The 14,985-nt window shown below is 35.4% G+C and overlaps 1 protein-coding gene across 5 annotated transcripts in view; it reads right to left on the reverse strand.

Moving 5' to 3' along the window:
* The window catches only part of TASOR (transcription activation suppressor), a 54,128-nt gene that overhangs the window by 16,355 nt on the left and 22,788 nt on the right, over positions 1-14,985 (reverse strand). For 4 of the 5 annotated variants that reach the window (XM_037040702.1, XM_037040700.1, XM_037040705.1 and 1 more), the window contains exons 12-15: positions 6,988-7,060; positions 6,829-6,900; positions 5,193-5,891; positions 1,178-1,587 (exon numbers count right to left, since the gene is read on the reverse strand). In XM_037040702.1, coding sequence (XP_036896597.1) covers positions 1,178-1,587; positions 5,193-5,891; positions 6,829-6,900; positions 6,988-7,060 — 1,254 coding nt within the window. The remainder of the gene's footprint in view (positions 1-1,177; positions 1,588-5,192; positions 5,892-6,828; positions 6,901-6,987; positions 7,061-14,985) is intronic. The other variant, XM_037040704.1, reaches the window with a different exon arrangement.

Genomic DNA, 14,985 nt, shown 5'->3' on the forward strand with positions numbered 1-14,985 from the left:
GGATACTCAGCTCTGCCACTGTAGTGCAAAAGCAGCTGTAGGCAATACCTAAACAAATGGGCATGGCTGTGTTCCGAAAAAACTTTAGTTACAAACAAGGGGCAGGGGGCTGGGTTTGGCCTATGCCCCCATCAACTCAATTTAGATTACTGAATATGTTAGGTAATGTTAACAATACAGGTTAGTTTCCTCAGTGCCTACTTTACACACTTTCTTAAGTGAGCCTCATGCCATCATCCTCCCCCTAAAATGTCTGAAAACTATCCGGACAAAGCCTGGAGACACACGTATAACTTTTATTCAAAAGCAGAGAGGAGAAAACAGAGGAAAGAGCAAATTAGAAATAAGCCTTAGAAATATGGTGCCCTCCTGGTATTGTTCCCCAGTGATGCACCCACTTCTTAGGGGAAGATAAGGCTGCTTCTCAGATAGACATAAGTGCTCTAAACACATAAATAAACTGGATGCCCTGTCAAACAAGACTGAGTGTCATTTCAGTGGTAATCCTAAAGGCCACTCATTTTCCATTTCTATTTGAAAAATACAAAGTACCTAACCTTGTCTGTAAAACTAGTGCACTGACTTTAGCGACTTCATCTGTTTCACCTATAGGTTATGGTACTTCCAACAGAAAGCCAATGGTTTAAGAATTCAACTTTATTACGAAATGCTATGGAATTAACTCCCAGTAAGCCATTTCTGAAAAACAGATCATCTAGCCTTAACTTTATCACAACAGGTAAAGCTTACACTATATATAAACCTATAAACAAAAAGGAAAACAACTATTCCATACTTATCTCCTTATAAAAAGGAGTAACTTAGAAATATTATCCTGGGCAGACATTTTTATTGAAATGTGTATTTTATTTTTTTAAAAAGGAGAAATATAGCCCTGGCTGGTGTAGCTCAGTTTATTGAGCACGGGCCTGCGAACCACATGATCGCGGTTCGATTCCCAGTCAGAGCACATGCCTGGGTTGCAGGCCAGTTCCCAGCAGGGGACTCACGAGAGGCAACCATACATTGATATTTCTCTTTCTCTCCTTCCCTTCCTCTCTAAAATAAATAAATAAAATATTTTTTAAAAAAGGAGAAATATAGTCGCTGAAGCATATATTCTCTTTCATACACATTCACAAAAGCAAATAATATAATCAAAAAAATATATGCTTACTTCTTTCAAATGTAATTTATGGTCAGTGCCTACTTCACTGGTAGAAACAGCAACATGATACTTTACAGATGACTTATCAACTTCTGGCAATGGGCTCTGAGTACCCTTAAAATGTGAATTTTCAATTTTTATGCAAGTAGATTGCTCATATTCTTTCTTATCTGGGGCAGAATTCAAGTCATATTCATCATGCTTTTGCCTCAGCTCTTCATAGGCACCATCAGTGCTCAATCCTAAGGCTTTGTTGACTGTGTCTGTCAGGGATGCATCAGAATGGCGTGCATTTGCTAGTGTTTCTGATAGCCAATTAAACAGCCTATGGATGTCAGGAATGCTGGAGCTAGAGGTATCCTGCTGTTGCTGTCTCAAGTCAGCATCATGCCCAAGTGAGCCAACAGGATGTGAAGATTCTGAAAGGAAAAGAGAAAAAAAAAGTCATCTCTTAAAGCAGAGTTTGGAAGGCTAGTATAAAAATGTAAAATTCAAACATAACTAAAAATTAATTATCATGACCTGGCCAGGGTGGCTCAGTTGGTTGGAGCATCATACCATAAACCAGAGCAGAGGGTTAGACCTCCAGTCAGAGCACATATCTAAGTTGCAGGTTTCAGTCCTCAGTCAGGGTGGGTATGAGAGGCAACCAACTGATGTTTCTCTATCACATAGATGTTTCTGTCTCTCTTCCTCCCATCCCCTCTCTCTAAAATAAATAAGCACGTCCTCAGGTGGGAATTAATACAAAATAATAATGAAAAGTAAAAGTAATTTATTATGGCCCTGGCTGGTGTAGCTCAGTGGACAGAGCGCAGGCCTGCGAAGCAAAGCATTGCTGATTTGATTCCCAGTCAGGGCACATGCCTGGGTTACAGGCCACATCCCCAGTATGGGGTGTGCTAGTGACAAATACACATTAATATTTCGGTCCCTCTCTTTCTCCCTCCCTTCCCCATCTCTCGAAAATAAATAAATAAAATCTTTAAAAAATTGTTTACTATAAGACATCTGTCAAAACACTGGCTTAGGTTTTATATGTATATCCTTCCATTACTTTACAAATGTAACTGGTTCTAAACTTTTGCACATAGGTCAACATCCCCATTAAATGAAAATTTATTTATATAATTTTAAAACTCTATTAAAAGAGAAACGAACTCAAACATCAAGTTGGTAACACGGATATTAATAACCATACTATAGTTACCTTGAAATCTATCACCAGAATTCTGAAGTCAACCAAATGCTTGACCACAGATAAAATATGTTGCTGTTTTGCAAGATATGCAGATTACACTAAAATCTACTATAGAGAACTCATGACTTGAAGAGTTTTATCACCTTTCTGGCTATTATATTTTGTCCTTAAGATACTATCTGACATTCTTATTGTCTAAGCCTTATCTCAACTGACTAGATTACTTAAATTCATAACAAAGCTTGGATTCTAAAGATACCAAAATATCCAGAAGTAATCTACACTAATCTTGCACTAAAAACAGAAAGCAGTATAAGAGAAAACATTTACTAAAACATGACTCAAAGCAGGTATAAATCTGGGTAATCTAATCTGTACAGTAATACTTTTATAAACTTGTGAGGAGGGCAGATATTCACAAAGTCATGTGGTTTCAATGCTGAAGGTAGGTAAAACCTAGGTAGATGTCAGAATTTACAATTTAGGTAGGGTATAATGTACCACAGTAAAAATAAAACATCAAAGAACAAAGAATACTACTGTATAATTCTAGTCACACATACTTATATAGCAAGCAAAACTAATCAACAGAGACAGAAAAAAGGTCAGTAGTAGGGTAAGATTAAGCTACAAAGGAGTACAAGGCAACTTTTGGGCATAATAAAAATGTCCTATATACTGGAGTGGTGGTAATATAGCTATCAAAACTCATCAAAGTGTGCAATGGGTACATTGTATATAAACCATATCTCAAAAAAAGTTGATGTTAAAGGGGGTAGGGAGAATAGGAGGATATCTCTTATAAAATGAATGGGTTCATCACCAAATCATGATCAAGGTATTTTAGAAGTTCGAGTACAACCTTTAAATCTCTACTTTTAGAAATCAGAAATAAAGTGTGTAAAATACTACAAAGAAACGAGTGAAGAACATCTAGAAATGCAACTCTGTTGATCACTAATTCTAGTTTAAGGCATCGACATGACCCCTTTCCTTGTTCCATTTCTCCTTTAGTCTATTATAGTAATTAGCATGGCTTTCCCATCATTTTAATTACTGCTAAAGCCTGAATATTCACCCATTAATATTTTTTCATATGTACAAAATCAGGCTATTATTAGCTAATACAGCATCGAAATTTAATTACCTTGCCTACTATGTGCTCAGTGGTAGGAAATACAGTCAGGTTTAGGGACAATGCTTTCTAGAGTCAGTCAGAACTGAGTTCAATCATGAATAAGTGAACTACATAACTTTATATAAAGTTATTTAACTTCTGAGATGATTTTCTCATCTGTAAAATAAGGATAATGTCTATCATTCAAGAACTAAATGAGCCCATATACGTAAAGCACCTAGCACACAGTAAATACTTAATTCTCAAGACACATGTGAACAGTGTAGGACAGTATGGAACAGAGTCAATAGGTTCAGCACACAGCAGAAATCCAGCATAATAAAGGAGATAAAAACCAACAAGGAGAAGAACCACCAGGAATATGTTCTAGGGGAATATAACTACAAAGATATGAGACTTCAGAGAAATTAAAGATGCTTCAATAAAAAAGAAAGAGAAGGGCTAATCACAACATATTCTGAGAAACGTGAGCTTTAACTGAAGAGCATGTGGAGGAAGAATGGGAAACACAGCTATTCAGGTTCAATGTGGCCAGTCTGTAACAAAACCTTTGAATACAGAAGCTGAGATTTAGCAAAGCAATACTGCTAAATTAGCAAAGCAATATTGAGAAGAACATGTAGTGAAGTGAGAGACAGAAGCCAGGAAGGCCATCCAGGTGGTTAGAACACGCAAAGATGAAAACATTGAAAAGAAGGGTCTTTACAAGACCCTGGAAGCTGCTGAAAACAGCACTGTCAAATAAAACTTTCTACAATGATGCAAACATTCTCTACTTGTGCTGTTCAATACAGTGGTATACCTGGTATAACACAGGAAATGAATTTTTATTTCATTTTAAGTCATTTAAACGTCATGCATTATCCAATATGGCAGCCACTAGCCACATGTTATTTAAGATCTGCCTAATTAATAAGAACAGCAGCAGCATCACAAAATGTAGATTATGACACCAAAGTTCCCTGAATGTAAAGAAACATATTCCATTACAATGGACTAGCAGTGTTAAGATATTAAAAATCTACATGAAAAAATATTTTAAGTTACTTGTAAGATTGAAACACAGACTTAAGAGAAAGGCCTCGCATTTCTTTTTATATCAACTAGAACAAAAAAAGCAACAAAAACTAGAAAAAAGAAAAAGGCAACACACTGCTGGACTCCTAAGGTGGAAAAGAATGTGTATGCTTCTAGGAAATTTGATTTTAAAGCTCAGACTTCTTTCATTAAGCAACTTGCCACTCCCAACCACAATATTCTATGTTGTACTTTTCCAATTACAAAATTAAAGGAATACAAAAGGATAGACGATCCAATTAGTAGTATAAAAGCTGAGCATACTTTTTCTATTTTTCTAAGCTACACAATTCAGAACTCTGATGTGTTAGGCAGAAGTTGGCAAATATCATCTGTGAAGGACCAGACAGTAAATAGTTTAGGCTCTGTGGGCCATTGGAGTCTCTGTCCCAACTCTTCCATTATACTGTGAAAGCAGCTACATATATACATAAATGAACAGATAAAGCTGTATTCCAGTATAACTTTCTCTACAAACACACAACAGGGTGGATTGGCTTTTCAGGTTGTAATTTGCAGACCTCCATACCAGAAGAAAGGACAGAAGTACTTTACTATATTTTTGGTTATTATTTTTGTACTATATAAGAGCAATCTGATATTTTTACCTTCATACAGATGGCAATTTTCAGATAAATTACTGGTTTTGGCGAGCTTTCTCATATTTTCAGGTAGATCCTCAAGCTTCCTCTTCAAGACAGTTTTGCTTCTTATATCTTCTGTGTCTGAGTCCCCACCCGCATTTTTTTTCCTACACTGAATCAAATCAATCAATTCTTTGACTCTATCCTTATCATAATCCAAAGAATGAGATGACTTCTGCTTTCCAGGTCTAATAGTCTCACCCCTTGAGTTACTTCGTTTTCCAAATTTCTTTTTTGTACCATTCATTTCTTCATGGCCTTCATAATCTGAAAGTTGACTGAACTGTTGAAGTTTTCTATTGTCATCGAACAACTCTTTTAACTTACAAATAGGTAACTGATACATTTCAGGCCGAAAAATATAGGTATGCAAACAATCATCAATATGGGATTTATTTTTTGGAGCTGGGTATAAGAATTTTTTATCATCTAATCGTGAATCATATGGAAACATAATGAATTCTCGTTTACCTGAACCAAAACCTCGCTTAAAAAATTCAGTTACATACTTTTCAACACCAGAATGAAAATTTATAGTATTTATATTTTTGAATTCCTTTCGACACCGAATCAAAGCAAACTGTAAAAATTGAGTTATTTTTAATACATCTGGCATGCTCTCATGTCTCTCCTGTGGTGCTACATTGGTTGAACCTTTTTGTGCTGTAAACAAACAAAAAAAGGAAGTCATGTTAGTAATTAAGAAACTAATCAAATATGGATCTACATATTGTCAGATAAATGTAACATACATTAATGGTGAACCAAACTAATGTGTACCCTAATACATATATGTAACATAGAAATATATGAATCACATGTTTTAAGTACAGCAAACTAAAACGAGCCAATGAGAAACTAAAACAAAGGAATTTATAGAACATATTTTTAAATGGAAACATACCCACTCATTAAAGAGTTCATTTCCTATCATCACTAAACCTTTCAACCCATAGCAAGTAAAACATAAGGAGAAATAAAGAAACAGGGCAAGATATGAGGCTCCTAGCAAGACAGTCCTACAAAGGATAGCAATGGCATTCCTTCCTGTTATAACTTCACCTCACATGAAATCTTGATCTCCGTAAGGATATATACAGGCAAAAATGCTACAATTAAGAATCTTATTCTTAATCTAACAGTGAAACCCATTAATAGGAACTTTACCTTAATACAGCACTAAAGTCAGTTCTTAGAAATGGTGAAAAGCAAATGTTCTCCAACATCAGTGCAATGTTAAGAGAAATTTTGAATGGCCTAATATTTAACCCAGTATGTAATGCTTTTATAGTTGCTAAAATCTGAATGCAAAAAATGAACTAAGCTAAAAAATACACTGTTTTTATGAAACCCTTAAAAAACATAAGCTACTGTATTATAACAATTACAATCAACATTTATTTAGTAAAACAATTTTTCATAGTAAGAAAAATAAACCAAGTTATATAATTTATGTTTTATATTGCTAATAGCTTCTATTACCACCTGTATTTCCCAAAACATGATGGGACCCTAAGTAAGATAAAATATTTATGGAATTATCTGGCAATTTTCAATGTAGGTATCTATAACATTGGATTTAGACAGTCAAAGAACTTACAAGTAACTATGCCTCTGGGTTCTTGAAATAGAAATAAAGCATGTAGAACTCGAGACTTGGTAGTCTGATGTTCTAAAAAAACAGAAGCCAAATTCATTAGCAATGTGTTTTAGCTAAAATATTTTTAAAAGAATTTAAAAAATTAAAGAGATTACCTACCATATGGAGAAACCATTTGATAAGGAGAGAGAAGAAAAAGGTATCCTCGGTCTCCCAAAGGTTTAACAAGAACCTGCATTTTGGGGAAGAAGTTTAATCTGTTTTATTATTACTAACCATAGGGCAGACACAGCAGTTTCTGCTAATTATAATGATAACAAACAGTTCTTGAAAACCTTTAGGAAAAACATTGCTACTTAATTGTTAAAAAAATTCTTTTCCCACAATGCTGTTAACAGAATTCTAATCAAATAAAAAATGTCTTAGTTTTCATAACTTAGGTGAGAAAATTCCCCTTATTTAATGTGTAGCCAACTTATTGATTTTTTCCCTTGAAGCTAAAATACAAGCACTAAACTTAAACATTTTCCTCATCAATTCAAAAGATACGTTAATTGCAAAGGCAGTGTGCTGGATGTTAGAAATATAAAACAAGTATGACACAAATGCTGCTTAAGAATTCAGGCTAATTTCTAACAAAATGTGTTGCTGTAATCTAATTCTTCACATATTTAATGAACATCTTTCACACCTAAGGCCATTTGCCTTGCCAGAGACAATTTCAAAGATAAGCAACACAAGATACTTGATTGCAAATAGTTTATAATTGGGTGGACAGAGTAACACAGGAGAAATATCAGTAATTAGATTAAGACAGATAAATGCTAAAAAATTTACAAAGCAATATGAAAGGGAAAAATACAGTTGGTTTATGATCAGAAAAGATACTGAAAGTGTACTGGAGGTCAATTTTGAAGGATGGGTACAGTACCAAGAGCCTGAGGTTTCAGGAAGGATCTTTCAATAGAGGCAACATTATGAACAAAGGCAGGGTTATAATATGATAGTTAAGTTTGCATGTATCAAGAGTACTTATGATTGGCAAAAGGGTGAGGACTAGAACAACTGCATAAAAAAAGTCCACAAAAAAAAAAGATCCTGGGCTCGATTATTAAAAGGCAAGAATGGCAGGTAAGAGGAATATGCTGGATAATATACCCTTTTGAACTAGAATGTTTCCCTAAAAACAAAACCAAACAAAAATCTTGACAGCACTATGAGGAGGGGGAAGAAATCAATATAAAAAGAATGCAAACTCAGTTCAGGGGCCGCTACTATAATACTTCATAGCATTTCTTCTGATTAATGCAAGGGCAAATAAGGGAAAAACTGAGCATGGCAGTGGAACAAAAGAGGTTACCTGGTTTGTCAAAGAAAACCTCTGCTACAAATTCCTATCAAGTAATTCCAATAAACAAAGATTGTGTAAGAACCCATCATTTAAAGGTCAGTAAGTGACTATGAGACCAATTTACACTTAATAAAAATACTGAACACTAAAAATGTGAATAATGTGTCTGATAATTTTTGTTCCAGACTCCAACATTTTAATCTAAAATGTTTTGTATATCATATCCCCTTTAACATTTTGCCCAACTCCTGGTTGTCAAAATAGGAAGTTGAAAACCACAAATAAGATTTTGATCTTTTGTGGTCACTGAGGGAAAACAATTAGATTCTTTTAACTTTCAACCAACTCCAAATATCAGGTTTTTAAAATTCCACTGGCTAAGTGGCCTTTATAAAAGACCACTATCCTCGAAAGGGCTTCAAATCCAAGGGAATCAACACCCAGAAACACTCAGGCAGAGAGAGGCCCTAGAAGTAATAGTTGCGGCTTTTAGCTAGAAGAAACTTCTAGCCCTCTAGAAAAAGGAAACAAACACCTGTGAACTCTGTGCTCCTGCTGCCTCTATTTATTATACCTTACTGTTTCCTTCCTCTTTAGAAAACAGTATTAACCCACTCTGTGGGTTTTTATTACTTGATGCTATTATTTTGACTTTTCAATAACATTATAGGTAATTAATATGGTACAAAAATGCATTAAAAATATAAAATGTAAAGCTCACAATAGTAAATGACCAAGCTTGGGAGGAAATAAGCTACTCTGAGAGATTCAGTAGAACAGATTCAAACACTCAAGAGCTTCAAACTGGAGATAATTATCAGATGCAATATATATAACAACAGGTATGAAATGTTTAAATAAACAAAATAACCAGCATAACGGAAAACATATTCACACAAAAACTGGTATACAAATATTTAGAGCAGCAATGTTCATAACAGTCAAAGCATGAACACAAGTGATGAATGAACAAACAAAATGTGGCATTATCCATACTATAAAATATGACTCGCCCATAAAAAGGAATTAAGATACACGCTACATAACATGGATGACCCTTAAGAGTATTATGTTAAGTGAAAACAGCCGGGCACTACAGGCCACACAATGCATGATTCCACTTATATAAGATGTCCAGTATAGACAAATCCATAAAGACAGAAGTATATTAATCGTTCTCAGGGACTGGAGGAAGGAAAGAATGCACAGTAAATGCTTAATGGGTATAAGGTTTCTTTCTGGGGTAATGAAAATACTCTGGAATTAGGTAACAGTGATGGTTACACAACACTGTGAATCTACGAAAAATCACTGAATTGTACACTTTAAAATGGCTAAAATGGTGAATCTTACTTGAATAAAGACAATAGCAAAAAATATCAGAATATAACCGCCCCCCCAGAACAGTGCCTGGCACAAAATAGATAGTAAGTAAGTATTTCTGAAAAGAGCTAACAAGAATCTGTTAAACAACGAAACAGATCTCCAATGTAACTTTTAGAAATCAAAAATATGCTCTGTGAAATTAGAAACTCTATGAATGGATTAAACTGCAAATTAGACATAGCTAGACAGAATTTAAACTCGAAGATGGCTATGACAAAATTAATCAGAAGGCAACATGAATAGGCAGATGGAAAAGTTAACAGACATTAAAAACAGACTGAAAAGGTCTGACATATGATGATGGTTCAGTCTTAGAAAGACAGTCTAAAGAAATGAAGATGAATAATCAGAGATAATGACTAATATTCCAAAAATGAAGAGATGAAGTCCACAGACATGAAAGAATATATACCAAGCTGAATAACGAAGAAATCTACACCTAGTTATATTTAATATAACTGAAGAATACCTAAGACGACAAAGATTTTAAAAGCTACCAGAAAATAAAGTTCTACTAAGGAACAATAACAACATTAAGAACTGATCTCTCAACAAAAAGAGAAGTCAGAAGATTCTGAAGTATTATGTAATCAGAGTGCTAAAAGAATATAGCTGTCTACCTAGAATTTTGTACCTAGGTCCCAACAATTAAAGAATATGCATTTTTCTCACATAAAAAGAGTGCATAAAGAAAAACTGACTACAAAGTAGGTTTTAAATCAAATCTCAATAAATTTCAAGTGATCATCACCTGTTCTCAATACAATGACATTCAATACAATGACATTAGAAAACAAAAAAGTATTCATAATTTGGAAATGTAAAAACATACCTGTATATCATATATTAAAGTAGAAATCACAGTAGAAACTATTTAGAATTGAGTCATAAAAATACTACATATTAAAACATGTAGAATGCTCCCCCTCACACACACACCCCCTACCGGGATTTTTAAAAACTGAAATCGTAAATATTAAATCTGTTGATCAAATATGACAGAATTAACCTCTTTACGATACTATCATAACCATGAACAAGGTTACCTCTTTACTTCTTTAGGATATTCTTGAAAGAGTTTTACAGTTTTCTGGATGCAAGTCTTGCTTATTTTTTGTCAGATTTATCTATTGCCAGGCGTCTAATATTTTTTGATGCTATTGTAAACAGTATTTTTCATTTCAGTACATATTCTGTTGTGTATGTAGAAATGTAATTTATATTTATACACTAATTTTATGTCAGGTCTATATATGACATTTGAATGATGTATTTATTTTTGTACCTTCTTTGGGACTGCTATATAGATTTCATTATCTGGAAACAACACTGTTTTGGTTTTCCCTCTCATCTTCATGCTTTTTATTTTTTTCTTGTGTTACTGTGTAATCTAGGAGCCACAGCACAATGCTGGATAAAAATGGTGATTGTAGGCATTCTTGTCTTCTTGATTTTCAAAAGACTACTTCTAAACGTTACCCATTAAGTAGAAAGTTTGCAGTAGGTTTTTCAGAGATACCTTTATCAATTTAAATTTTTTTCTTTTTCTTGGGGATGAGAATGAGAAGTGTTTATTATAATGAGAAGTGTTTATTAATGAGAAGAAAGAGAAAGCAATAGCAGGGAGAAAAATTTAGAGGGGGAGACTGTATTATTTCATCCTCTGTGTCTCAAGGTTTTGTGTCTTCCCCGCAGTGGGAGCCCCAGATAATAGTCTCAGGGCAGGGCCAAGACAGAGGTTCTGGCATCTGCACCCTGCAGGGAAGGTCCAGAGCAATGGTCTCTCTCAGACTTGGCTGATACCAGCAGGCAGAGCCCAAGAGCCAGCTCAATGAAGGGGCTGTAAATAGGGGGAGTGGCGAGGGGGGAGAAGCAGGTACCAAACTGGGGTCATGGTTGATGAGTTCCATGACATGCCCCTTCCTCCTTCGATAAACTGTGAAATCCATTTGTCCTTGGCCAGGATGAACTCAATGAGATGGCTGTCACTTCTGGGCATCGGCAGAGGGCCTACATGAGTTGGGGAGGTGCCTGTTAGTGCTCATATCCTGACCTGTTTCCCAATACACGACCCTGGGAGTTTGTGTTTCTGCTTTTTCTGTTCCCTAACCAACTGCTTTTGAGTCTAGGAAGCCTTGTATCACTCCACACTCTGCCTTTCTCTTGCTTTGTCTTCCTGCTGGTTCTTTTTTCTGTGTTCAGTGTCTCTGCCCATTTCATTTCCTCTCTACTGTGTTCTTCCTGATGCATCTCCTGACCTCCACATTAGCATTCACAACCTCGGCCCCAGCCACTTGGGCCAGAAAAACAGCTCCAATGGAATGTGAGCGGTGGTGCCATGCTCACACCAGCTCGGTGATTCTAAAAAAAATTTCCTTTATTTTTTAACCATAAGTGGGTTTTAATTTTTATTTAATGCACCCTGCCCCCACTTTTTTGCATTTATCAAGATAGCCATATGGCATCCTTTCTTCTACCACGTGTCTACAAATTACAACCTGAAGACCAATCCAGTATGTCCTCTGTTCTTGTAAAGAGAGTTGTACTGGAATACAGCCATGTCTATTCACTTATGTGTATACATAGCTCCTTTCACACTGTAACAGTATAATGGTAGACTTGAGGCAAAGATTCTATGGCCCACAGAGCCTAAAACATTTACTATCTGGTCCTTCACAGAAAATATTTGCCAACTAGCACATCAGAGTTCTGAATTATGTAGCTTAGAAAGCCTGTGAGAAAAAGTATGCTCAGTTTTTATCCTACTAAATGGACCCAGACCCATCCTTCTGTATTGCTTTAACTTTATAATTGGAGAAGTATAACATAGAATATGGTGTTGGGGGTTGGGATGTAGCTTAATAAAAGAAATCTTCTGAGCTTTAAAATTAAATTTTAGTAGCATACACAAATTCTTTTCCACTCTAGGAGTCCAGTAATATGTTTGGCTTTTTCTTTTTTCTATACTATGTGTGATGGTTAATTTTATATGTCAGCTTTACTGGACCCCAGTGTCCAGGTCAGAGGTCAAACTTTACTCTGGGTGTTTATGAAGGTGTTTTCGGATGAGGGTAACATATACATGGATAGACTGAGTGAAGCAGATTGCCCCTCCCCAATGTGGGCGAGTCTCATCTAATCAAGCAAAGGTCTGAATACAATAGGTTGACCCTTCATGTAGTAAGGGGAAATTCCTCCTGCCTGCCTTTGAGTCAGAATATCAGTTTATATTCCCATCTTTAGACTCAAACTGAAACATCAACTGTCCTGGATATCTGACACTCACTCAGACTGGAACTATGCCATCGGTTCTCTTTGGGTTCCAACTTGCCAACTGCAAATTTTGGGACTCCTCATTCTCCAACTCTTTGTACTTTATATATAAATATGCATGCCATTGGTTCTTTTTATTTGGAAAATCCTAATATACCATGTAACTATCTTGATAAATGGAAAAAAGAACATTAAATAATATTTAAAATCCACTCATGGTTGAAAAATGAAGAAATGTTTTATCCCTGGCTAGTGGAGCTCAGTGGATTGAGCAGAGGCCTGAGAACCAGAGGGTTGTCAGTTTAATTCCCAGTCATGGCACATGCCTGGGTTGTGAGCCAGGTCCCCAGTAGGGGGTGCAGGGGAGGCAACCACACATTGATGTTTCTCTCCCTCTCTCCTTCCCTTCCCCTCTCTCTAAAAATAAATAAAATCTGTAAAACAATTTTTAAACTGATAAAGGTATCTATGAAGAATGTTCACAGCAGGAAAAAATTCAAATTTAGGGACACTGCTCTGATAGGTTCTTTTATATTAACGTTAACTTTAAAATTAACTTATCACCAATCAAAAAAGAGCTCAATATAATTTTACTTCTTTTATAATAAATCTTCCTGTGGGAAAATAAAACTTCTCCAGACTTCTCAGTACTCCTACAAAAAAAGCCCTCACCTTCTTATACACAGAAATGCGCATTATATAAAGTTAGGGAATGTTTACTTTCATTTTCCCCAGAAATATTTTGCTATTCATATACCTTAAGAATTAGATCGGTAGTTAATTGTCTAGTTAATTGCCCTAGTCCAAATGATAATTAAATTTTTCTTGTTCCCCTAAGAGTGCCAGGTAGATACACAAGAAGGCCAAGGAGTTATAGCACAGATGAGTTCCTAGTTTAAGTCCCAAGGTGCTGGGAAGACTGAGAGCTCTATCTCCTATTTACATTTCAAGCAGGAATGAGTCCTAGGAATTTGGAGATATCATTAGAAGAACCAAGAGAGCTATCTGGCTCCTGGAAAGATTTTACTTATTTACCAAAGGTTTGGGGTTAATATTCATTAACATTTTCAGATGCCTTTTCAGGAGGAGAGTGAAATAGCTGCCTCCATCTCTTTAATAAACAAAGAAAATATTTTTTTTCTCATCCTTTACCTCTGGAATGTCTAGCTACAACTGGCCTGTTATTGTGTTACCCTAATGGCAAGGGCAAGGGAGGGCCAGTACATGTGTTACTTACTGTAAGGTATTCACTAAGTTTGTCTCTGATCCAAAACACATCATGTGTGTATTCAAGATAAAATTACTAACAACCCAACAGTCCCCAGTGCACACCTCTCATTATCGTAATAACTATGAAGAAGGTAACTATAGTTAGGATAATTCCTAATGAGGCTTGCAGGAAAAGAAATAGCTACACCAAATTCCTAGATCAATTAGATTCAGGTAGTATATTTTTATGGAATGCCTGTGCCCTCTAAGATCTAGGGTCTCACATTACTTCTTGATTCTGGGGAGACCCGGGCCTCCACAAACCCTCCTCAGAGGAAGAAGAAAATACCAGTATCCTTCTCACTGTTAGGAACTGAACAGACATTATAATTTTCTGATAAACTCCTCACTGTCTAGACTCTCAATACTCATTCTCTGAAATGTAAAAAACTAAACAGATTTGGATAACTTACCACATCCAAACCTACTATCTTAAACTTTCACTTTCTGAACTCAGGAACTGAACAGATTTTGATCATGAGAAATACTTGTATTATAGACAGGCTTTCTGAGGAAACAAGAAATGTAAATATAAAAAACGTATGTTCAAATACACTGAATGTGTGTGCGTGCGCATACGTGTGTGTGTTCTATGATACCTAGCTCAACAGTTTCTAACTAGTTGGTCAGAGTTATCACTGGGCATCTAGTAATTCATAAGCATACAAATTCTGCCTATAAGTGTGTATATAATTTGACACTCATCTATAAACAATGGATCAGTTAAACAAATCTATAATAAATACAATGAAAATTCTATATAAACAATAAAATGAGGTTGCGGATTCTGAAAATGTGTGATACCAATCTCCATTTGACTACATGGAAACAAGCACAATAAAGTAAAGAGTTAAAAGAAGTCAACTGTGGAATAATAT

The sequence above is a fragment of the Sturnira hondurensis genome, unplaced genomic scaffold (genome assembly GCF_014824575.4).
Source record: "Sturnira hondurensis isolate 20B ecotype Veracruz unplaced genomic scaffold, ASM1482457v3 Scaffold0002840, whole genome shotgun sequence".
Lineage (NCBI taxonomy): Eukaryota > Metazoa > Chordata > Mammalia > Chiroptera > Phyllostomidae > Sturnira > Sturnira hondurensis.